The sequence below is a fragment of the Psittacula echo genome (genome assembly GCF_963264785.1).
Source record: "Psittacula echo genome assembly, chromosome: Z".
NCBI classification, from domain to species: domain Eukaryota; kingdom Metazoa; phylum Chordata; class Aves; order Psittaciformes; family Psittacidae; genus Psittacula; species Psittacula echo.
The window spans coordinates 26,505,403-26,532,759 of record NC_137742.1 but is presented as its reverse complement, the minus strand read 5'-3'; the positions used below and the strand labels follow the sequence as shown (position 1 = coordinate 26,532,759).

General features: G+C 36.4%; 1 protein-coding gene across 1 annotated transcript in view; it reads right to left on the bottom strand.

Moving 5' to 3' along the window:
• Nucleotides 1-27,357, bottom strand: part of AP3B1 (adaptor related protein complex 3 subunit beta 1) — a 157,483-nt gene that overhangs the window by 18,679 nt on the left and 111,447 nt on the right. Inside the window, exons 23-25 of the mRNA XM_080637267.1 lie at nt 10,050-10,281; nt 7,109-7,193; nt 180-277 (exon numbers count right to left, since the gene is read on the bottom strand). Of these exons, the coding sequence (XP_080493393.1) occupies nt 180-277; nt 7,109-7,193; nt 10,050-10,281 (415 nt within the window). The remainder of the gene's footprint in view (nt 1-179; nt 278-7,108; nt 7,194-10,049; nt 10,282-27,357) is intronic.

Genomic DNA, 27,357 nt, shown 5'->3' with positions numbered 1-27,357 from the left:
ACCACTGTATATCCTTTATAAAAGATTTTAAAATTAAGTAATTAGTATTGGACTGAATACTAATAGAGACTAATGCAAACAGCTACACAGGAACACTTGCTGTATGTTTGGAAACTGAAAGACACACAGCCCTCTTCTCATCCAAATACATTTATTGAAGCTGCTGAAATATTTCTCACCTTGCTCCTTCTTAAAGTCTTTCTCTGACATAGTGACAGGCAAAAGCAGTTCTCCAACAGGGGGTTGAATGCTAACATTGAAACAATCATCCTTTGTGCTGAGAAAAGAGAAATTAGACAGTATCAACCAAGTGCTTCAACAAGGATTAATATATACATATCAGCTCCAATTTTACTATGGAATCTCTAAACAGTGTAATAACTACCTGAATGATTTCTACCTTGTTAATCCAAAAGCCTGCTAATTTATTACATCAATAAAGCTGATCCATTTTCTCCAGTATAAATGTGTATTAATACAGTACGCATGTTCTTGCATTTCTGAAAATGTAACTTTTACTCATATTAATGTTTATTTGTACTCTATAAAGCATCACACTCAAACTAAATGCTTGCAAAGGACAAATTATTATACATTTTACAATTCCTTTAAAAGACCTGTTATTCACAAATCCCACCATCAACAATAGCTGTCCCAGAAATACAGCTAAACCTAGAAAAGGTATAACTTCAGACAGAAAGAATTACTGTTGTCTAAAAAAACCCAACCAAACCAAACAATTCTGGAGTAACAAAACCACACAGCATACTGGTCGATGTAAAAAAACACTGAAAAACTGCAGAATTTGAGGTAGTTTTCGTAACGGCAGAGAGGTAAAAAAGCTTTCTATCAGTAGTAGCATACTACTATCAAGTGCTATAGATTCCTCCTTAAGAAATAAATACCATACAGTGAACTTGCTCTCCCTACTCATTCAATTATCCAAGTTTCCAACTATCTCATCTTGGAGTTCTCCAAGGCTATAGAAACTCAAGATACATTCATTCTGCTATATTTGATCGACTAACTATACCATAAGGGATTAGGCTAACAATTCAGGATCAGTACATCCAGTCAGAATTTTTGTTAATGCTTTGAGGTATGAAGAATTTTTAGAAGAGAATACTTTTTTTTTTCGTGATGAACTAAACAGTCAATACATATTGATGGTTGATATGCCTCAGATATCCTACTTAAATATAATGATACAGTCATTAGAATGGAAGATATATTTCATCAATTAATATCCATGGTATTTAAATTAACCTCAAACTGATTTTTTTATAACTCTGCAACTTCAACATACTGAAAAAAAACCAGACTGATGGAAAAAACAGCACTAGATAACAAATATAAAAAAGGTATGTGTCTCCCTCCTAAGGATGCAAGACAAGCAACTTGAAAACAGGAAAGCATTTTATGGTCCTATTACTTAAAATTTTAATACTTACCATAGTTACCTGATTTCACAATTTCACAAATGCTCAGGACTAGTACATTATTACTTTTTGACTTCTGAAGTGTTATAATTATGCTTATGTATTTCAAGCATGGGTTTTTCAAATAAAATTCAGAATTACTACTAATTTTGTTGAAAATCATAGAATCATAGAACAATTAGGGTTGGAAAGGACCTTAAGATCATCTAGTTCCAATCCCACTGCCATGGGCAAGGACACCTCACACTAACCCATGTCACCCAAGGCTCTGTCCAACCAGGACTTGAACACCGCCAGAGATGGAGCATTCACAACTTCCTTGGGCAACCCACTCCAGCACCTCACCACCCTTACAGTAAAGATCTTCTTCCTTATATCCAATCTAAACTTCCCCTAAGTTTTAACCCATTACCCCTTGTCCTATCACTACAATCCCTAATGATTATCTGGTAAACATACATTGAAACAATTCCTTCAAACTTGGCTAGTATTTCCTTTATAAATAATCATTATGAGGAGCTGCTTTTAAAAATTTGCTTAGCTAACAAATTCTCACTTTTTTTTTCCATATACTACTTTAAATACTATCCATCTCTAAGGCCATTAGCATGCTAGAGGAGCAGGGATTGTTTGAGTAAGCAATATTTTTTTCTTTAATTTTTCCTTGGAAAACTGACCAGGAACTCCATCACCTTAGAAGCTGAAGGAAAGGTCTTTAATCAACTGCCTCATAATTTTTGCTGTTTATATATACTGCTTGGACTTATGTGACTAAAACTTTTAACAACACTTTCATTGGTATTGTTCAACTGATTGTTTAACCAATGTTATCTTTCGTATTAAAGCAAGATATGCACTACATAATTCACCATAATACAGATAAAACAGCTTTCTGTACAATGACTCATGTCCTACATTGACTGAATACGCCACTTGCTCTGAATTGCTTATAACAATCATTTCACAATAAGAAGGAATAAAAGCATGAGCATAGCTTGGGTCTTATATGGGTCTAACTGCTCGAGAGGACCACTTGACACCTCTGCTGTTAACAAACATGCCACCCCCCTTTGCCCCAGTGATTAAAAAGCTAGTAAGATATTCTTTAATAAACTATGAACTCTTCATAGTCTGCGAGCAGAAATTCCAAATGCTAGCTGTTCTTCAAAACCACTTTGTTCTTAACTTCACTTCAGCCAGCATCTGTTTTTCTTTGCATTACTTTAATTTTAGCATACTTCAGTAAGTTTCTTTTTCAGCCAGAGAAAATCATCCTCCCTTATATCATTTACTTTATCATACACTTTACAGGCTAAATATACAGCTTTTGTTCGTTGACCAGCATCTCTCTTATTACATCTTTATATTAGAGAGGTAGTAATACCTAACTTAACAGGAGTAATTTGACAGTTCCATAGAGCAATTCAGGTCAGAAGGGGCATCTGGAAATCATCTGGTCCTAGCTGACAAATGACACTGCAAGACTAACATGTAATCCTTTAGAAGATGCACAGTTTTAACTTTTCTTTAGATGGCTGCAGTGGGAGCAGCATGCACCTATCATCTGAAGCCAGTGCCCATTTTCCCTATTGTCTCTCTCTCTTCCCTTCATTTATCTGCCATGACAAAACACTTGAGGACAACGATGGTAACATCTTCTTTAAAACTAATACAAACGATATTATCACTTGTGTATGAGTTCTTATAAGATTCCACAATAGCAGTCTTCAAAGTCTTGATTCTCAAAGATTTAAAAAAATATTATTCTAATAAGAGGCTGAGGAATATTCTTCTTGCTATTTATATTATTCGTTTTTACATCATTAATAGCTGCTTGACCCAGAATACATCTATTCAAATCCAGTTCACTATTTTTTTCTTGTATTCAAAAAAATCTCCACAGATGGAAAAGAAAAAAAAAAAAAAAAGAAGAAAAAAAGGAAGAGGAGGAGCCATGCACTAAGTTACTGCAGAACATGGAATGGAGTAGTCTCCATGGTTAGGAGACTTTGCTCATAGTCTTGCTGAAGAAAGGAAAAGACAGTATCCTGCTTTTACAAGAAAAAAGGCTGAAGTGATAGAAGAAATGACAGTAGTGGTTCACGCCCAGCCTCACTTTTTCCAGGATTCAAGAGAAAACACAGCAGTGTGGAAATATACAAAATCTGACAAGGAAAAATAAAATTCTGCAGTGGAACTCTGCAGTCAGTCTGTATCATCAAGGATCTGTTCTTACCTTTCCTCTATGTAATGATGCCTACCTGCCTTGCAATGACTAAGGTCTCTTACTGGGGGTTGTGAATATACTAATGCTTAACTAGGATTCAATAAGCTACCAGACTACCAATAACAAACTGCTTTATACTTCTATGTTGTGTACATCCTGCTTGCAGAATCTTCACAAAGTAACTCAAAAAGAAACTGTAAAGCTCACAAAAATCTTTTAAAACACTAAGTTCCTCCATTTATTCCTCTTTAACTTTCTGCTTGAGAGGTATGATTGTGCAGAACACCAGTGTGGCTGAAAGAATGTGCCTCTGGAAGGAGGTCATACATGAAAAATAACCAGAAGAGATGTTCTCTTACAAGTACATAATGTAAGCATCTTAATACACAATCTAATAATCTAAATAAATTAATTGGGACCAGTTTTCAAATTAAGCCGTATCACCTCTTTTTAATAAGATGCATGATCCTGCTTAATAAAAATAGTATTTATGAGGTCTTTCAAGGCTCAGGCGTTAGAACTTCTCTCCATAATGCAGTTTCTCCTTCATTGTCCTTGACTTGTACAATGAATTCAGAAGAGATCTAAATATTTTATTACTCACATTAGTTTTGTACTTCTTACAGTTTATATTTATTGAACCGCTAGTACAACAGCACATCCCCAAGCAGAGAGGTAGTGTTTGCTATGCAAAACACACAGACCATGATTGGCATCTAAGACCAATTGATCTACCCATTACCACTATGTCCCTACCCCCACAAGCTTTACTACAAAGCTATTGATTTAAACACTGCCGATCGGTTTCCATTTTCTGATTTTGGGCAGGCCAATTAAGAAAGTGAGTAATTGTGATTACACTGCTTCAGGATCAATTACATTTGATGCAAGACAAAGTGCTCCTCTTAGAACAACGTTAGGAAAATTATTTTGATCTGGAACATGCTACCACTGAACATGCCTCTAACAAAAATGCAAAATAACTGTCAATGTCTTTCATTAAGATATGTTAGCAGGAAACACATGAATATCAACACCTTTTTCTGCACGGTATTTCAACTGTATTTTGACTAACTTCTACAAGTCATTCTTCCTTTCGGACAAAAGCTTTTTAATAAATATGACAAGTCAAAAAGGCTGCAGCTGAGTTCTCTGAGATACTGCCCCTGAAACATCACACTGCACAATTTCTTCAATAATACAGAACATCACTAGGATTTTGAATAATACATTTTTTAACAGTAAAATAGCAATTTTAATGCAAAGAACATTTTATCTATTTTTATGCTGTTTTCTAAGCAATAGTGTTAAAGCGACAAGGCCCTATCAATTAGCAAAGGAACAAAGTAAGCAATTCCTATTCTTAATTTAATTTTAAACTTAGCTTGAGCGCTTTGTCATTGGACTCACATTGTCCAAATCATTAAAATGAATATACCACTGAGGTCTGAGGCAAATCTATTTACAGTGATGTTACTCATAGTCTGGTCGGTGTTCAGGAATATTGATCTGTCTTGTTTGTCTAATAGGAAAATAATAAACAATTACTAGGCAATGCGGGAGAAAGTAATCAGTTTTTATATATCACTAATACAGCAGACCTCCCAAAACATAACGGTGATGATCTGCATAAAATCAATGTGTTATGCTACATTGCTTATCCTCATCACTGCTAAGATTCTCAGCAATAAATGAGCTAAGTTTGGAATCAAATCATTAGTATACTGAAAATACGTACTTGGAAAAAAAAACCTGCTCTATTTAAAAAAAAGAATGTTTCTGCTTGATAAACTGAGCATATTTTACTAAAAAAAAAACAAACCCCAAATATATTTAAGGAAAGAGAGCCTATCATTTTGAAGCCATTATGAAATTGCATTGCCTAGAAGGGAACTTCCCTTTCCAAACGAACATAGCATCAGGCAACAGTTCAAAGCTGGCTCCAAATTCCAGTAAACAGCATACAGACCAGCTACAACAACGTGATATACATAATACACATGCTGCAGACATCTTGCTGCAGGTACTAATAGCTTTAAAATGACTATACATGAGCATAGACTGTATAGGAACACATTTGAGGAGTGGTAAAAAGAAACAAATCTAATAATAAAAGCTCCTTGCCCCTAGAATGAGAGATTTTATTTTAGTAGCGATTCTTTTGGAGTCACTTGGGTACATCTCTATTATTAAGATTTTCCTGCTATATTTAATAACCAGTAAGTTGCAAAAGCTGTGCTTAGTAGAACTACACTGAGATGTCTACAGTATTCAAGAAAAGGGCATGGAACTTTCTCAAAGGGCCTCCAACCCCTAAACTGGAATGCAGCAACAAGAATGTCTATTCAATACCCAGAATATATAAAGTAGTGCTTCTTGCAACAAAATATGTCAGAAAACATTATATCAAAATATGAAAAGAAAAAAAAAAAAGGCAGATCTATTTAGTTTCCCTGTATAGCTTCCACAACTATAAGCCTGAACAGCTCTTAAAAGATGGTGTCTAGCTTTCTCCCATACATTCACTCCTACTGTTTCGACACTGCTACTATAAATTTTCCCTGGTTTCAAATGCTAGTGTGTGAAAGAGTTCTCACTGGGCGAGCAAGCTCCCTTCTAGCCTACAATGCAACAGGAACTCGTACAAAGGAACATCTTCAATGTGCCATTAATGAGCATAAAAAGTGTAAATCAAGTATATAAGACAAAAAACTAGTTGGCCAGCCAGTTACTTTTCATTCTCCTTTTAATAATTTTAAATAATCTAATTACAGCATGAGGAATAAACTTCTCTGGTCAGCAAATTCGGGGGCTCGTTTCATGTAGTCATGTTACATAGATCACAAATAGCCATAATAAGCACTCAAGGTAGTAAAACTGCTCACACTATGCACTTTTTTGACTTGTGATTTCTTACAAGGAAGAACACGCACAAAACACTCCAGCAGATCAGTCAGACCTGACTGCTCCCTTCAAGGTAGTGTTATTAAGAAGAATCCCAAGAAGAAGGGTAAATAATAAAGATGAAGCTCAAGAATAGAGAAGCAATTCTACATCAGAAGAAGAGTCCACACTTCTGCTTGGTATCATTAGCACCAGGGGAAATTCAGGACCTCCCAAACACAACCTGTCAAAGAGTTTTTGAACTTACACATGTGATTTCAAACCTAGATTTGAGCTTACCATCAAATCTGTGTTTTTAGAAGTAAGTGTGAAAAAATTTGGAAGACTGAAGTAAACTGATAATATTTGTAATAGTAAAACCAAACACTAATTTCATCTTATTTCTCTAAAAACATCTTAGGTATACATCATGTGAACTGTTCTTCAATTCTTTAAATATTTAATAAACAGCAAGTCTGCTACTGCCAAGTAAACTTCCAATATACACTACTTGTGCCTCCAGAGAGCAAAAAATCACCCTCCCTGTCCAGGAACTCACCATAACTGGAAACTGGCGATCTGAGTAGAATCACAGAAGTCAATACCCACTGAAACGGTAATGGATCCTGAAGGCTCAAGGCATGCTACATGAAAACATTTTGAATAGATAAACCACACATGCAAAGCTAAAGAAAACCCCAGATGCAAACCCCCAAGCTGTACATAATCAGAAAACCCGTATTAAAAGAGACAAACAAAACCCAAATCAAAACCTCCATAAAAATAGCTAATACTTGTAGCTCTAGATCAAGTATCACTCAAAGGCCACTTAAGTGTCTTGGATTCCCTCTACCCACAGTCAGTGTACATGAAATGTTGCTCTTTTAATCTTACAGCCCCACTATCAACAAAGTAAGAATTTTCCCTAGAAAATCTAGGAAAATTTTTCACAGAAAAAATACACTGAAGTTACATCATTTTACTTGTGTACAGATCTAGCACAGAGATTTTCAGTAACACCAGTTTGCAAATGTACTTAATAAAAAACCAATTTAGTTTAGTAAAAAAAAAATACAGTAAAAACCAATTACAAATATTAAAAAAATTAGATTACCACACACAGTAATGGAAAAGAGATGAACTTAAAATACTTCATATTTAGTATGATTTATTTATTTCTCAGTATTCTGCTTGTATTAGTTACAGAAAGGAGCAGAAAGTTTATGAACCCAAAATGGAACATAATTTAGTGCTTTACAAGCAGTGCAGACCTGAGGAGTTCTCAAATGAAGATACTAAAAGACATGCTCATTCTTAAGTTTCCCGGCTATATCATTATACTGTTTTCTTGATGCTGTAGAGATAAGGCTTTGTTTTGGTAGGAAGAAAAGCTCCTTCTTTACATAAGCAGAGGTACTAAGAACATGCATTGTAGTAGCAGTTTGACTTCTCAAGATTGCGACAAAGGAAACCTAAAAGCACAGTTAAAATATAGGAATTCAAATAAAAATTATTGGGCAGGCAGGAAAGTGTCTAATTTCCAGTTTATTCACTGACCTATCTGATGCTTTTTAGGAACTAAAGAGTAGGCAGCGGCTCCACAACAAAAGGAAACAAAAATGTAACTGTTCAAGATTAAGGTCTGACAAATATGGAAAACGTGTATGAAATGCAGTCAGGCAAAGACTAAGCTAATGCTAGGAAATAAACAGAAAACAAAGTATTTCAAGAGGTCTGTGTAAAGCATTGAAAGATTACAGGCTCATGCTCAAATTCAGACTAAACCTTACTGAAGTCTTTGATCTTACTGTTTTCCAATAGGGTTTCAAAGGCACCTAACCCAGTAAGAGAATACTGTGCACAGGGACTTAGGTAAAATAATTTGGCCCATTTCTACTGGCAAAATCAAGATAATTGCCAACATTTATTGCAGAGATGGAGGCAAAACTAGACATAGTCCAGTAGGAATACCTGTCTACACTGACACTTCTTGTTTCGTTTCTGCTGGGCAAATTAAAGGATGTGTTTTCCAAATGCTGGAAACAGAAGATACAGTTACAAGACATGGGCATATAAACTGAGCTACATAAAGTGACAAAGAATACAGAAAATTTGCATTCAGGCAAGAAAAGCAACGTTTTTTGAAGGAACTACAGATGACATATTACTTATTTTACACGAAAGAAACCAAAAGCTTCACAGGACATATGCCACAGTAATGTCTTTCTTGGGAAAATAAATACTTTAAAGGGTCAGACTGTCTTGTGGAACTCAAGAAACCTGAAGTGGATAACTTCCTTTTTTTTTTTTTTTTTTTTTTTTTTTATATAAGGGAAGTAGATGCTACGTAGATGCTACTATTCCTAACTGTTATTGTGAGTACAGTATCTCCTGGTCTGATTTACAGAAATACCAGTATTCTACTTGTAAGCCTTTGTGACTTTATTTCTTTAAATGTTTAAAGGGACCAATATAAATTAAGGCTGATGGTCAAAACTAACATGAAATCAGAACTCTGCACTGCAGCCTTTATCAGAGAAATAAACACTAAACAGTTTACTTAACACAAAAATTAGTATCTTTTCTAAAAGTAATTTTGATCAAGCATGTATAATCATCAAAATGAAAATGGCTACAAGATTTTGACATAAACTGTAGCATTGTACAACTGCTTCTGTAGTTATTTGTTGTAAATCTGTAGAGCCTTTTCAACATTAAAAATATGTATTTCAATAGCATACAGCAATTTAATACCAAACATCTTTTTAATGATGCTAATGCTTTACTGAAAACACAAGTATACTCTTCTACTTCACTGCTGTGCTTTAAGAACTTGTTTCTGTATTCTTCTAATATGACCTGGATTCACAGGATAATGTTCAGAAAAGGAAGCTCCAGGAAGACCTTATATCAGTCTTCCAGTACCTGAAAGAGGCCTAGAAGAAATCTGGAGAATAGGACTTTTTACAAGGGCACGTAGGGATAGAACATGGGGGAATGGCTTAAAATTGAAAGATACTAGATTTAGATTAAATATTCAGAAAAACTTATTCACTTTGAGGGTGGTGAGACACTGGAACAGGTTGTCCCAAAAGGCCGGAGAGAAAATAATTGTGAATGCAAATCAAAACCTCATTCTAAATAGTAGCCCATTATAGCCATTCTAGATTAAGGCTGTAGAGAAAATCAAAGTTTGTGGGAAGACAGAAAAACTTTATTATATCAACTGGAACTGATATAATACGTTATTTGAAAAAGCAGGTAAGATTTCAGGCATGGAAGTTGTTATCTAAGGAGTTATTTTTGATGTCAAATACAAGTAGGGGAAAGATGAATTAATTTTTTGTTAGTATCAGATTATCTAAGAAAATACAGCTGCATGAGTGTGTATGTATATATATCTATATGAGTACACGCATGACTATGCAAACCCCCTTTCCTATATTTAAAATTTTGCAAAGCATTAAGATTCTATATTTTTAAAGATAGGATACAATTACCTATTGGACTAAATTCATGCATCCTCATGCCTGGAGGCAATTTCTTCTCCTTGATGTGAATATTCTCTATCTTGTGATCAGTTGTGTTTGTTACTGTCAATTGCACAGATACCATACGATCACCAAAAATGCCTGGCTGTCTTGAGAAATGATAATGAGCTGCTAATCCTTTTCCACTCATCCGATGAAGCAGTTCATGTGTTTTTGTTGGCACAGAGACTTGGGTAGCGACCTGTTAAGTACAAAACAAGGGTTGGTGAATGTTGTAAGGGAAGAACAGATAAAATGACAATTAAATATTGCACTTTTCACTCAGCTAGAGCACCTGCTTTCTAGACATAATTTTAGTGAACTATAAACACGTAAGGACATATTCAAATCCACAAACAAATTTCAGTGATACCAGATAACAGAATCTAAAAATAACATTTCTGCCGCTGAGAAATAGAAGGTTTATTTGCCTCACTTTCCATTATACATCTGTTTTCAGTATTTTAACTCTACCGTTATCTATTATCAAATTTTTTTCAGAGTTGTAGTTAAAATAATTATGTTGAGCCAACACGACGTCTCATTCCATTCCATGCATCAGACCTCAAGGATGACCCCAAGACCATGCTGTGCAGTGAAAGTATAGCGAGAAATTGTCATCTTCTTTTGTTAAAACCATCAAAAAATGTGGCCTAACAACTACATCAGGCAAATACTAAACCCACAGTTATACAGAGCAGAAGGATGTTGTCATTTTTAAAACACCCTTGCTGCCAGAAGGACATCTGGCTCCACTCTAACCTGAAGAAATAGCATGAATAAAAGACATTCAGTGTGCAAGTAAATTTCCACAAGATCCTGCTGCAAAGGAACTTGTGGTCATGGGTTCAAAACTGCAAAAGCAAGGAATATGCAGAAAACTGCAGAAAAGTGATTCTGAATTCTTTAAACAAGTTTTAAGGAAAGGCTAGGAAATAACAGGCAGAGTGACACCACATAAACAGAACATGGAGGCTGAAAAAGCTGAATGCTCAGAATGAAAATCTCATTTGTCTGGTCAATGCACTATGAGCTACTAAACTTTACTGTGTATCTGTTTTCACTGATGAGCGTTCATCTTCTCTTGTCCTACCAATAGCTCTGACTGTGTAACCAGGCGGAAGAGACAATTGCAAATAGCAGGATGTTCAAGACTCCAAGCAGCTAAGCAAGGAGAATGGGCTTTTATCTTGCTTTCTCTACAGAAGTCGTAAAGGTTGCTACATTTTCCTGATTACCACATTTAACATGGAGGGGCTGATCTGAAAACTTAGTGAACATTTTCAGTAATATGAGAAGCTGGTAAGAGCTGGGATTTAAAGGCATAAGGTGTTACAGAAATGGAAGAGTGTCTGAACAACATTAGGCTGTAAAGAATCCTGTTGAAAAACTTCAGAAGTTAGCACATAACAAATTTGATCTTCACCTCTGAGCACCTGTTTCTGAGCTGGAAACCAGGCTAGTAATATCCACCACCTCAAATGAGTATCTGTAAAGATGAACTATTAAATGTTTAGAAATCTGAGCACAACATTGGTGAAAGCTGAAGAAAACATGAGGAACTGAGTGTGTATTCAGAGGGGGTGTCTGAAGGCACGTTAAGTTCCACACATATCATACTGAATGAAGAACAAATAATGAAGGAGAAAAGGCAGAAAGTCTTCCCATCCCCTCAAAACTCAACCAATGTGTGACTGTAATTAGAACAACACATACAGGATGTCACTGAGCAAAAACCTCTGGAAAAAACTTCCACATCAGATTTCACTTTCAACTTTTTACCTGGTGTTTCTTTCTCTAACCTCTGGTATCAGTTTTTTTCATAAACAAATTAATGATCTCAGTCAATGGCTCAAAGTCCAAATAAAGACCAGTAATGAGTGGTGTCCCTCAGGGGTCAGTGTTGGGACCAATCTTGTTCAACATTTTTGTCAGCAACACGAACAGTGGGATTGGTGCACCCTCGGCAAGTTTGTCGACAACACTAAGCTGTGTGGTGTAGCTGACACACTTGGAGGGAAGGGATGGCATCCAGAGGGACCTTGACATGCTTGAGAGGTGGCCAATGCCAATCTCATAAAGTTCAACAACGCAGGCTGCTCAAGGAAGTGGTAAATGCTCCACCTCTGGCAGTGTTCAAGGCCAGGTAGGACAGGGCCTTGGCTGACATGGCTGACAGGAGGGCTGAAACTAGAAGACCTTAAGTTCCTTCCCAGCCCTACCGTTCTATGATTCTATGACCTACCAGTAATTTTTAATGTGAAGACTAAAGGCAATTTTAGAATATGTCTGAACTGAGGAAACTCTAAATCCCCAACTTTGAATCTGTGCAACTTATTAATACTTTTAAAGTGAACTGGTGAAGTTCTCATTTCCTTACCCTAAAAGATCTCAGGAACAACATTTTTCATTTTCCCATATGATCAAAAGAAAATACAGCTGTCTACAACAGAAAACACACACAAATACTTAAATTTCTGTCCCTCTTTCAATGATAGTAGCAATACCACTTGAAGAATACAGGCACCATAATTTTACACAGAGTAATTTTTTTCAGTCTAATTACTGGTCTCTGATGAGCATGAACTTATCTAACTCTTTTGTTCAAGAACATAGTTCAATGCGTTTTACAAGACCAATAACGACCAGGTATCTTTTTACTCCTGTGTCATTATACTGGCATAAATATATAATAAGGTTAGGGTTACTTTTATGTAGTTTATCTTTAAATTACATTTATAAAGTAATGACTTTCATGACAAGAGTTGAAGGGTGGGGTCCAAAGTGGCAGCGCTCATGCCATTGCTTCCTCCTGGGGAGTAGGTCATACTAACCAGTACAGTGACAAATGTCTCCTGATCATCTCTCAAAATGAGGATCAAAGGGCTAACCACACTGAGGGTTTTACGGTTAAGGTGAATCCTCCCACACCCCTTCCTGAGAACCTGGTTATTTGATTACCTCCCTGAATTGGTGGAGGCAAAGTAGTAAGCAGGACTAGAACCCTAAACTTCCAGAAAGCTGATTCTGGCCTCTTCAAAGACCTACTTAGAGGAATCTGATGGGACAGGGCTCTAGAAAACAAGGGAATCCAAGAGAGCTGGTCAATATTTAAGCATCACTTTCTCCAGGCTTAAGATCAGTGCATCCCCACGATGAAGAAATCAGGCGAAGGGGGCAGGAGACCTGTACAGATGAGCAGAGAGCTCCTAGTAAATCTTAAACACAAGAAGGAAATTTATGGGATGTGGAAAAAGGGACAGACCAAGTGGGAGGACTATAGGAACGTTGTAAAGGGTATGTGACAAGGAAGGCCAAGGCCCATTTGCAATTGAGTCTGGCAAAGGACATTAAGGACAACAAGAAGGGCTTCTGCAAGTGTACCAGCAGCAAAAGGAGGACTAGGGAAAATGTGGGGCTGCCGCTGAATCAGATAGGTGTACTGGTAACAGAAGACACAGAGAAGGCAGAATTACTGAATGCCTTCTTTGCCTCATTCTTTACTACTGAGGATGGCTCTCAGGAGTCCCAGATCTCAGAGGCAGGAGGAGAAGGCTGGAGAAAGGAAGACTTCTCCCTGGTCATAGAAGGCTGGGTTAGAGATTGTCCAGACAGACTTAACATCCATAAATCTATGGGCCCTGATGGGATGCACCCACGTTTCTGAGGGAGCTGGCAGATGTCGCTCTGCTATTCCCCATCATCTTTGAAAAATCATGGAGAACTGAAGAGGTGCCCAATGACTGGAGGAAGGCTAATGTCACTCTCATCTACAAAAGGGGCAAGAAGGAGGTCCTGGGAAGCTACCGTCCAGTCAGCTTCACATCCATCCCAAGAAAGGTGGTGGAACAGGTCGTTCTGGAGGTCATCACCAAGCATGTAGAAGAAAAGAAGGTCTTCAGGAATAGTCAGTATGGGTTCAGCAAGGGGAAAACTTGCTTGGCCAATCCAGTTGGAGGCCTGTAGTCAGTGGTGTTCCCCAGGAATCAATATTGGATCCAGTCTTATTCAGCTTGTTTATCAATGCCCTGGATTGTTTGTGGAGCACTTCAGCTGAGAGGGACCTGGGAGGACTGTGGCCAGGAGGTTCAATTCAATCCTGGTGAGGCCACATCTGGAGTCCTGTGTCCAATTCTGGGCTTCTCAACACAAGAAAGACAAGGAGCTACTGGAAAGGTTTCAGTGGAGGCCACATGGATGATCAAGGGTCTGGAGCATCTCTCTTATGAGGAGAGACAGTGGGAGCTGGACCTGTTTAGTCTGGAAAAAATACTGAGAGGGAATCTAATGCATGTAAACATTTCAAAGGGGGGTGCCAGGAGGATGGTGCCAGACTCTTCAGTCACAGGACAAGGAGCAATGGCTATAAACTAAAACAGGATGGGGAGAGGCTTCTTAGCAGGATGAGGGGTGATGGTTTTAAACTAAAAGAGGAGAGATACAGGTTGGGTGTGAGGAAAAAATTCTGTACAATGAGGGTTGTAAAATACTGGCACAGGTTGCCCAGAGACGTGGTGATATCCCTGGAGATATTTAAGACTAGGCTGGGTGGTTTTAGGCAACCGTTCAAGTTATCCCTGCTCATTGCAGGGGGACTAGACTAGATGACCTCTGGCAGTCCCTTCCAACCTAAGCTATTCTATGGTTCTAAGAGAGAGAACAACTTTATGTTGAGAGTGGAAGAGCACTGGAACTGGCTGCCCAGGGAGGTTGTGGAGTCTTCTACTCTGGAGACATTCAAAACCCGCCTGGATGCATTCCTGTGTAACCTGCTCTAGGTGGCCCTGCTTTGGGGTCTGGAGATGCATCTCCAGAGGTCCCCTCAACCCTAATGATCCTGTGACAAAACGTGACCAGATTTCTGGCCACTGCAAAATGACTGGAAAAAGTACAAAATGTATGGACCTTCACAGTTCCTCAGAATTCAAAACATCTTGTAAACACAAAACCCAAACTTTAACAGATTAATATGCTTAGATTTCTGGAAATAATTGACAAGGTCGAACTCTCAAAAAACACCTCAGCTGCCAGGAAATAAGAAAGGGGTACTTCAAATAATAAATATCTTATTGATACATACAGACAAAAGCAGTAATAGGGTATTAGCAGAATCACACTAGCACCTGTTACTTAAACCACTGAGTTAAGGAATAAATCTTAAGTTTTAAGACATATTTTAAGTCTTATTTTTAACTTAGCCTTCAACTTTTAATATTTAGCACAATTTGAGTTGGACATGCTTAATAGAAAAGTAATGAAATGGTTCACCCAGTTTTCATTAACAAGCCTATAAAATGTTTTATTCATATTAAAACAAGTATTTTGAAGTATACTAGCTTCTCTGTGTTAACATATAGCTGGTTTTATTGATATTATTTAATCAATAGGAATGAAAACATAAAAATCTAGTAGTCAGAAGTCCAACATGTAGACACATGCATACACATACAGCAAAACCTCCTCGCTAACCCAAACCTTTCTGAAACTGTCCTGTGATTTTTAGATTCTAATCTACGCCCCTTTTTGGCATTACTGCTCATGTTTTAGGCTTAATTTCACTCATGAGCCCACTCATTTTTATTTGTAGTATCGTACTATACAGAGCCATAGACAGGTAAAGGACAGTCAGAATAGTGACGTTATGTTTAAATTGTCTTCCTTCCCATAGAATGTGAATTTTCAGTTGCTTTTAACATGGCATGACTAGAAATAAATAAAATGCATATATGCTGAACAAAGGAATTTAGTTCTGGAAAATGAAAATTCTCAAGCTCTATACTTGTTAGCAAGGGGTTTGAGCTGGCAAAAGTGGTGTGACTGTAATGGAGTCTATTTAACAGTCACATCAGTCTGGTAAACAGAGTTTTTTGTTTTAATTCTAAAATATTTAATGCATAGAATTGCAATACTTGAAGAAACCCATAGGGCAGACACCTGCAATCACTCTGAAGTTAAAATAATCCTCCAGAGAGTTAACAGAACAAGAAGCATCTAGTAACCAGGAGAGAATTTCCTACAAATCTTACACAGCATATGTTTAAATAATAGAAGTCGTTTGTGTACCTTCGGATGGTTTATGAAAATAACCAATCAATTCTGCAGACACAACATTATTTCTAAAGGAAATCTATGTGACTCATGATGCCTGCAGATACACAGAGACAAACCACACATATTTTATCAGTTTATTACAGTAAGCAAATAAGCGTGGAATGAGAGTGCACATAACTGTCTACTTAACGCTTACTGAAACATTTATAAGAGCTGTTATCTCCCTAATAACAGACAGACAGTGTGCAATTTTAGAGAGGAGAAAAGCTTCATATTTTTTAACACTTCACTAAAAAGTAACTGAAGAGTGTAAAATGAAAAATACTCTGTGCAGTTAGCTGGTAATGGACCATATTATCAACTCAAGTTAGATTTATAGGATACAAACTAGTCACTAATAGTTATTTTATGACATAGCATGTCTGCTTTTTTTGTGTGAAGATTATTAAGATTAAACTTGCAAAACTTTTTTTTATGCAGCTGTTTAGAATAACAGAAATAGAAGATTTTAAAATATAGACTGTCCTCCCACCCCAATTTGATTGAAAGACACCACAAATTAAAAGTCAGCATAGAGACTCCATAGCAGTATCACCGTGAACACTGGTGAGTCAGAGTGCACCCCAGGCTAACTGCACGTGTTGAAAGAGGATCCATCATCCTAAAAGCAGCTTCAAATATTTTTAAACTACTTCTTATACAAGAACAAGAAGGTAACATCAGAATTTTGCCTTAAAAATTGCCTACTAATTAACCATCTAAAGGGAAGTTTAAGATCACTGACAGCAGTTTTGGCTTTCTTTATGCAACACAGCTGACCAGTTACAAACCACTGAATCCTCTGCAAATGAACATGCTTCTTTTTGCATGCTCAGTGAGTCTTTAATAACTAAGCTCAAGTTAATATAAAAAATTGGTTTCTATAATTATTTAAAATAAAGAGCACTATATGGTCTATTAAACCTAACACAGAAAACAGAGCTGGACAGACTTTCTTATATGAAGTATCACAGAATCACAGAATGGTTTGGGTTGCAACGTACGTAACGTATTATTATCATTGAGCACAAAATTATGTCTGTTGTCTTTTTTATTTTGTGTTTGTTCCTTAGCTTAATAATGCTGCAATAATAAACATAGATTAATTTTTGATCCTGATTCAGAAATGTATACATGCTTGGATAAAACATGTATTATTGGAAAAAAAAATTTGCTTCCAAGAATGATGACAATAATAGTTCTATTCCTCTAATTTACATTCTGTTAAAGCAGTGGACTGAATCATTTAATCTAAGTATCCCTTCTACTGCCCTCCTATTGGCAATATCCATGACATAATCCAAGACTTACCTATTGAGCTGTGAGAGCTATATTCTCTCTTACACTCACTGTAAGGCTATGCTCCAGTAACTCCGCAACAGCTAAGAGGAGAAGGGCTATCACGTAGCCCAACCACATTTACATGATCTTTCAACTGAAGTTAGGAGAGCAACTTGCTATAATTCTATAGTAGTAGAAAGATGGAAAACTAACCAAACAAAAGAAAGACAACTACTGGCAGAAAACTGTTTGTTCACGATCTTTTGCTCCACTATCAGTAACATATTGCCTCATAGTCACAAGGCAATGTCTTCCTTATATGGCTCTTAAAAAACAAATAATAATTCATTAAAAAATACAATAAAAAGCAAATGTAGGAATGTAAGAAAAAAATGTAAACATCCCGCTCTGCATCACTTCAAGAGGCTGTAGCAAATCCCAGCATCAGAGCATATTTAAATTACACCAATATGGATTGACAAAATAAGGACAGCATCCCTCTGTGATAGGGTCAGGGAAATCAAGCAAGGAAGCAAGCTCACATCTGCAGTCTAGAAAAGCAACAGGATACCACGATTCAATTTGAGGTATTTTATCTAGACGTACAGACACTTGAGGGCATGAAGTCAAATTCCGTTAAATTTTTAAAATCACTTTTCACCAAAGGCACGTTTAACTGGTTTACATCTACAAAAAACTTCTAAAAGCCAGGTCTGCTGGGTAGTCCTTCAATTTCTAATACATCCTAACTCCTTTCTTTTTGCATCATCACTAATTTCTAGGTTTTACAATTCCCTAAATGATTAGTATGTCAATGAGGCTAATCGAAAGTCAGCATATCAATACTCATATCTTTAAACCAGTGTTGGTTTTAGACAATATTGGACAATAAAAAGTGAGTTCCAAAAATTCTTACTGAATTTCAACATTGATAAAATAATACTTGTGTCTCTAAACTTGAAAGGAAAACAAAAATCAACCCCCTCCAGTAACTCCCACAGATCTCTATATCACAGAGAGATGAATCTCAAACAAGACAGCACTTTTATTATACTGCCCACAGTTTGCCTCTATCAGGCTGGCAAAATTTTCTCTACCTTTTTTTACTCTAGCATTTGTATGGGTCTCAAATAGGTATAAAATCATCCTTTCAAACGGCAGTATGTTCAGGGTATCCTGTGACTCTAGAGAGATTAAAGATCTTTTACAATATGGTTCTCTTAAAATATAACCAAATAGATTTCCAGTAATTCTGTATCGAATAAAAATTAAAAAGTATTCCTCTCAGAGCACAAAAATGACTACATAATTTAAAGGAACCGGAATTAGGCCTTAACCTGGAATTCATGAACAGCAGAAAAATCTCCTAGTCCCATACCAGATTAATCAAGCCCTGAGTGTGCACTTGTTCTGTGTTTTATGTGTAACATGGGACCAGTGAGACCCATACATGCATTTCGCATGTATAATAGAGTTTAAGGCTTTTATATGACAACAACACACGGTTTTGTTTGAGATTTGGCATCTTTGCCTTCTCCTTCTGCTGAGCATAACAGAACACATGAATAATCCCATGAAAATATTAGCGTAATTTTTTTAAAAGCCACACAATAAAGAATTTCAGTAGCAACAAAATGGGAATAGTCTTATGATTAAGTAAGGGTTATTACCTAAGCATGAAGGAAAGCGCTGAATTCAGTATCATAACTATGGGCCACAAACCTTGTATAAATTCAAAAGTGCAAATTCTTCACCATAGGTACTCTGGGATCACCAGTGGATTATGAAAAGATCTTAAACAGATACGAAGGATTTTTTCTTAACTGCATTTTCAGAAAAAAACATACATTCAAGGGCTCAAACTGTATCCTAATCCAGGTTTCAACTTCTAGAATAACAGTGACCAAATCAACTGGTGAATTCAAACTATGCATGGGAAACCTCAAGATTTACTGTAATTTTGTCCTATGTCTGCTTCTATGAAGCAAAAAGATGACAAGCCTGCTGGTTAATGCATGTGTGTCTTTCAAGCAGCATGCTATTTTAAACTCCTCTGGAATAGTAATTAGGTGTTTTAAGGAAAAGACATTCTCCCAATATACAAATAAGTAATTTACTTCAATTTAGAGATTTGATGCTTCCAGTGTCCACCTAACTTGAAATTCTGAAGAATACTTGAAGTAATTTTAGAATTAGAAAAATGGAATAAGGTGGTAGCCTCACCTGGTGTCCAGATTATGAATCTGAAATAGCAGACGTTGCTGAGAGGGATTCTGGCATTGAGTCTAAATGAATTCAAAGAAGTTCCTATACATGGTTTCTAATATATTAGTTTGATTTTGGCAAACAGCCAGTACTCTAGAGACCTCTAAAGTCAAAACATACTGAACCGTAATGGCTATAATGTATAATTTTACACTTAGGGTCATACTGTAACTACTCTCACATATTGGTTTCTTCCAACAGAAGCACCAAGTTAAAATTTTCCCCCAGAAAAGTACCTCTATTGTCAGGATAAGCATATAAGGTAAACTGAAACACTACACAGTATCACCTACCAGCCGAAGAGAACTCAGCCTATAAAATGCTGTATTTGACATAGCACAGGTATTTATGAATGCTGAAATGTAAATTACATCTTTGACAGCTTAATACAACTATACTTGAATCTTGGTCACTATATTTTTGTTGAAAAAATGCAAGGGGTTATTCTGGCTTTCATCAGGATGATTTCATCTATATTAGCACTTCCTCAATGTAGGTGTAGAATCTCTGTATGTACTGGAATGCATCCCTTGTACATGATCCTGATGTACCAACTTTCTCCAAGTTTTATTTCATTTTACATACAATGCTTCAAGCTGAAAAAAAATCCATATTCCATACTTTCTGAAAATTAGTTGACCTGAGACCATAGCTAAAATACTGCATTTCTGTGTTCTATTTTCCTTAATCTTCACTTGATCACCCAAGAGTTTGTAGTCTATTAAGAGACAGATTTATTTATAACTAGTTACCTTCAGCTTCTTTGTTTAAATTCAAAAGCACATTTTTTTTTAATCTTTCTGGACTCAGAAACAAAATTCGTGCCATCAAATGACTTACTCAGCTTCCACTAGGACTTTTCACATGCATTAAGAAGAAATGCCACCCAATCCCATCCATACAAGGCTCAGAGGAATGTAAGCAACAACATACACAGCATACTGCCAAAGAAAACCCCACCCTATGCATATCTCTAATAAAGACTACTGTACAGACACAGATCCTGAATGTAAGCACACTGCTTTATACAGTTGCTGAGGACAAAGTTAAGTCTCCCAGTTGATGACTGGAGGCAAAGTAGCTAGGTATTTTTTTCTCATTTACTTCTCAAATTGCCTTGGTACTAACTCACATAGAGTATTTATTCTAGTATCATCTAAATCCTCCAAATACTGTTAGTCACCTGAGCACACACAGCAGCAGGAAGACTGTGACAATGACCACTTATCAAAACTTATGCCATTTAAAAGCTACTTTTAATACACAGATGTATTCAATAATAGTTTAATTTTATGATTTATGTAGTAAGCAGATGTTCTAATGTTGCTCGTGTTACAAAGCTCCTTCAGTGGAAACAACGATTTTTGTGCATTTTTCATAAAAACGTTCCAAACTAATAATAGCAAAAGTTTTTAAACAAACCTCCCCTTACAGCCATCAACTCCTAAACTGAACTATACAACTAAAAGATCTAGTTTACAGCCCTTACAAATATAACTTTTCTGAATTTTTCTAGCATCTTTAAATCCAGAACATAGATGCTAGGGACTAGAAACACCAAGTGACACAGTATGCAGCCATAAAAATATCTAAATATTTTCTAATCCAAATAATTAAAGTTCACAATGGGAACTTTCATCAATAGCACAGCAACTCAAACTAATTCAGGAAGACTCTAGAACTAGGCATTGTTCACCAAGTCATCAGAAGAAAAGCATGCAAAAATATGGTGAATGTGTCACTAAAGTGAGCTTTTTAAATCTTACCTCTTTGATGACACTATATTTAATCACAGCTTAAAAAGTCATCTGTCTCTCCAATATCAGGCGTCTATGGCATAAGAGGACTGAAAACGTTTCTAAGTGATTCTGGTCTGACAAAACAGTGGCACAGCACTTAAAACTTTTTTGAAAAAAAAACCAGACTTAACATGGGTCTGGAGGCAGGCAATGGAGGGTATCCCACTTTTCTGCAACTGTTAGCAAGAACTTTTAGAGTGCATTACATCTGTATTGACATAATTTAAAAATTCCAAGTTACCTTACTTTTACAGCTGCAATGCCCTTGCCTTTCACTTATTTTGCGCCGCTAGCCCACAAGTCATGTGGGAACTGGACTGTGCCAGGAACAGTATGCCTTAAGTTAGCCCCAAGCATAGCTTCTACTTTCAATGACAAAATATTTGTTTTCACAAAAAACTTTTAAGTTATTCTTAACATTCTGGGACAAAATTTCAATATTTTATCATCAGGTGTTTCATCCCATGTGACTCTTCAAGTTAAAGCGGTAAGATGGAGTCTTACATGCATCAACCAAGACTTGGTTATTCACTGTTTCAAATATGCCAAGCTAAAACCCCATCATTAACAAAGTTTCAGAAATCACAGAATGGTTTGGGTTGGAAGAGACCTCAGATCTCACCAAGTCCCAACCCCCCCTGCCATGGGTAGGAACATCTTCCACTAGACCAGGTTGCCCAAAGCCCTGTCCAACCTGGCCTTGAACACTTCCAGGGATGGAGCAGTTGCAGCTTCTCTGGAAACCTGTGCCAGTGTCTCACCACCCTCATAGTAAAGAATTTCTTCCTAATGTCTATTTAAATCTACGCTCTGTCAGCTTCATTTATTTGTAAAAGTCCCTCTCCAGATTCCCTATCGGCCCACTTTAGGTACTGGAAGGCTGCTAGAAGGTCTCACCAGATCTTTCTCTTCTCCAAGCTGAACAAGCCCAACTCTCGGCCTGTCTTCATGGCAGATGCTTCAGCTCTCTCATTATCTTTGACATTATGTTAATCATAAAGTATTTACTCCTATTTTCACCTATATTTAACAAGTAGTATTTAATTTGAAGGCTTACAGATTCTCAATATGGTTAGATATATGTGGCACTGTATATAGGTATTGTTACAGGGCAAATTTTGTTCCTGACCAACAAAGTGTCTCCTAGTGAAATCTTAGGCTTTCCTTTATATTCCCCTGAAGTTCAGATTTTTATGCAATCCAAGCTTCAGTTAAGCACAGACCAACCAAGAAAAAAGGTGAACAAATGCAACGTACGCCCACTGTAACATCCTTATATGTGAAATAAGAAGCTGTATTCACAAGCAGTGATTCCTATACTTGGAAGAGCTTTGAGAAGTCACCATAAGCCGTCCCCCTCCGAGGGAAAAGGGGAGCTTCAATGAGTTTTCAGAAGATTCTCCAGAAATTCTACAGTGAAGAAATAAAAAAAATTTGTTTCTGCATTCAGGATTAGCAGAACATGCCAATAAGCATGCTGGTAAAGATACTAAAAGACATAACTGAAAATTACAAAGGACTTCTATGGTTTTGAGCATCATTCCTCAGTGCGAAAATACAAAATCCCAAAACAATAATCATAAAAAACCCCCATGCACAATCTGTAGATGTAGCTGAAGAGGCTTCTAAAAAAATATATGCTACAGCAGCATGAATCTTTGAATGAAGAGAATATGAAAAGTCATACTTTCATTACTTGCTAGCTAAGAGCTTGAAATTCTTCTTCCTGCTCTGATGTACAGTCCTCAGAATACTCAACACGGCCTCAAACTGATATGCTGAAGATGACATGCAAAGGTATTAACATCAGGAAACTCAGTGTTCTACTTTTTCAGTTATATACAGGGAAAAAAAAAAGAAACATTACACCTTGTTAAACAACTGTTGCATAGATTTTGAAAAAATAGTAATTCTTACTGGACCCTAAAAAAGCGTAATGTATTACGGTGTACAGTTGTCATGAAGTTTAACTGTTACGTAAAGTTAACATACGTTACACAAGAAAATGGTTACCAACAGCCCGTTAGGTGCTGTATAAATTCACATTCTATTTCTATTATAATTCTGCTTTTGCAGTTAAACAAACTTTGTCATAATATCATCACTTACTGTGACCCTCTGAAAACAAAGTGAATGCTGATTAGCACATTTTCTGGCACATGTCGTGTCTCTGTCACTAAACAATGTCTTAATTTTAAATTCTTGTTCAGAATAACTGCTTTGACAACTACTGTCACTGTTCAAGGTCTGCACGAAGCTTCAAACTGCATATTATCACCCATTGACAAACTCGACATTTTATGAAGAGCCCCTTCTTACACTGGCTGATCCTTCTTACCCTGTGTAAATAAGTAACAATTCATTTTATAACCTTGACTTTAAAGTCCAGCCCTTCTACTCTCTTTTTTCTTCTTCCTAAACAAGTGACAAAGAACAAGGAAGCTGATTGAAGGGGTCCATTATGTATCAACTTAAAGAAAGGCAAAGTGATTGATGAAACTAGCAGTCACCTTCACTGCTAGCTACTGCACCTGTATCCTTTTTGTCAAATGACCTGAAAATCCTGCTGACAGTTTAACATTCACCACAAGGATACACTCTCTAGTCCTGTAGTTTTGAATATTTTTATTTGCTCAGAAATCCATGAGAACAGTTTTTAAGATGGAAGTACACATTTAAAATTAGTAGCAATTTGCATTTTCTTCCCATGTATCATGTGCTTTCTAACAGTTTACTTGGCAAAACTATGAAATAATACTTGCCAGTAATGCTGGCAAGCCACAGCTCCTCTGCAGGTGTCACAGTTAAATCATTCACATTATGATCACCATTTCTGTAAAATTTTGCCAACAGCGATAAGAGAATCCTTCCCACAGAAGAAAACAAGTTTCCAGATTTCAGACTAAGTTTCAGAGCTTTTCATCAATAATAATTTAAAAACAATCTCTCCCACCTTTTTTTTAGTTATTATTGTCAGTTTTCAAATAATATCTGGATATTTTAATACTGTTATGGGTTAGCAGGTCAAGTACAACTTCCTTTTAGCTCAAGAAAATGATTAAAAATGCCAACCCCAAACCATTCTTACAGTAGTGGACCTGGTCTACTACTCTCTGTAGGAAATAAAATTTTCACTGGGAAAGTGACAACTGAGAGGCAGGAAAATCTCAAAAATAATAAAAAAACCCCTCCTTTACTCTGTGTGGGACACAGCACCATTTCCTTTGGGCATTTATTACCTGTTAAAAACCAATCTTTTGGTGAGTGGCAGTTCAGGGTTTTTGAGAGCAAGCTGCAATATTTCTTCGGGTCTGCAGAGTCATAATTAAAGCTGAACTGAGTGGAATTGGAGAGGGAAGGTCAGCGAGGTGCCGTATGAGAGATGAGGCTGGGCTGATGGGCACCAAATGAACAAATTATGATGGGCCCCACTCAATGTGATGAGGTCAAATGCTTGTTTCTACTCACTGACAGTTCAATTTCCCTGAAATGTCTCTCGGTTCTCTATGAGCTAATTATGAATGAAAAGTTATCAACTGCCCTCACGAAAAAAGAGCTTTCTTGGAGCTTTTAATGTCAAAATATTGTGAGAAACACATGCTGGCCCAGCTTTTTAGCCAAACAATACCCAGAATAATCTAAATACCAGTGCTATACTTTTTACTTGTAGTATAGACGCACAACATTCTTCAACATGTAAGTTTTATAAAGCAAACCCATATTGATATTACCATTTATTATCCCATGGCACTGTGTTTACAGCAGGTATTACATAAACCACATCAATTTCAAATATTTCCACATTAATATTCATTGCCAAGGAAATTTTGCTGGAATTTTAGTTTTAAAGTACCAATGCTCAGCTGTATACCACCATGCAGATGATACTTCAGTACAACTCTAAACCAACTGATAAAAATACATGGTTCTTTCATGGAATCTCAGCTTTCAGAGTAACTCTCCTGACTGCCTTTATGAAATATCATCTTTCGAAAATTCAAGCGCATATGTCTGCATATACTTCTGAAGTTTTAGATAAGCAGTAAATGTAGAAATTTTTAAACAGACTATTATAGAAGTAATAGATTCTTTATGTTACAACAGAATAGAGAAGCGCACGGACTTTAAAATTAGCAATTAAGAACAGGAGTGTCTGAGAAATTCCAAACTGCTTATTTGCATACAGATAATTCTGAAGACTTTTTGGTCACAATTACTCACTACTTCAAAATTAAGAAATTACAGTAGTCTAATGCTTCAATTTAGAATGTTACCGGGCTTCCATTTGTTACAGAGCTGTTTCTATTAAATACGTTTACCTACAAGTTAGAATTTTTAAAGGAAGCTCCTATGAACAGGTGGTCAGAACTTTACCCGACTGTATTATTTTAACATTTATACATGTACTATCCATGTACTTGGCACTGCACAAGACAGTGCCGTGTGAGCACATTAATCACACCAATGTTTAAATTATACAAATTAATGCAACTGCAGCACACACATAGTTACAACAGAATGTTAAAGTCAGACTGTATCTGATATACACTGATTTATAAACTAAGATTATTTTCAAATGTTAAGAATATCACATAAAATGAGTGGGGATAATGTAAACAGAAACTTTTACATCAGCTTTTTCTAAAAATTCAAAATAATTTTAAGGTTGTTTAAATAAACTGGCTAAAATAAGCAACTGCAAAAGAGTAACAGAAATAAACTTTTATCACAAGTTCGAAGCAGTCATCTATGTGGCAAGCACATATAGCTATAATAAAAAGTAAGCCTTTAGGTTTTCAGTATAGCCACAATATTAAATTTGTCAATATAACAGTTGCTGTCATTGTAGTTGGCATGCTTACTAGACACACTACTGATCAAGTGTTACTACAACAACAACAAAAAAACTCCCAAAACTGTGCTGTAAAGAGTCTTCATGTTTAAGTACCACAATTAAGGACAGAGAAATGCAGTTCATTCATTACAGAACCTTTTCAGGAAGTTGATTTTTTCTAATTCTTATTGTAATTGCATTGTTCTAATCCTGTATAATAAAGGCAGCTGCTTGCCCATCATTTGTGCTTTCCTCGTTAATCCTGACTCAGTGAATTAACCTTTAATTACAGCCGTTAAAATTGAAATGAGCCTCTTGTCTGGCTGGGGCTGCCCCCTTCCAGTGCATGAGACTGATGAAAATTTTTAGGGTCAATGAATATGTCCCATGTCATGTCTGATAGATGCTAAAGATGTGAGGAGGTAAATGTTACCTTAGAAAGATGCAGTTGAAATTTTTAAGAGCTAGGTTTTATTGACAAAATAAAACAAAATTGGAGCCGATGTTACCCCTCCCTCTCTTCTTTCTGAGTTACACAGCATAACACACATACAGACACACTCTGTTTTACACACATTACCATTATTTAAAGAATAACTCTTGGAATCATCATCATGCATTACACACACTTGTTTTTAAATACCTAGCACCAAATCTATTTATAGCAGGCCTGTTTCAAGCAGCAAGGTATATGCATTTTTCATGTTGGAAAGAAAAAACAGCATTACTTTAAATTCTCTCGTAGATCTACGCATTGAATTCTCAAAAAAGCTGGATCAGCTTTAAGGACAGTAGTGACTTTCAACAGAAGGCAAAAAAAGACCCAAGGGTCTCTCCCCACAGTAAGTTATCTAAAGCAGTTTCTTTCTTTGCAACACCTCCATCCCCTTTAATTTGTATTTTATAAATTGGACTTTAATATTGTAATTGCAATTCACTTTGCAACTTTAGCACTTTTATTTTAAAATACAATATTTGAATATTGTTTAATCTTTTTCACTCCCAAGAT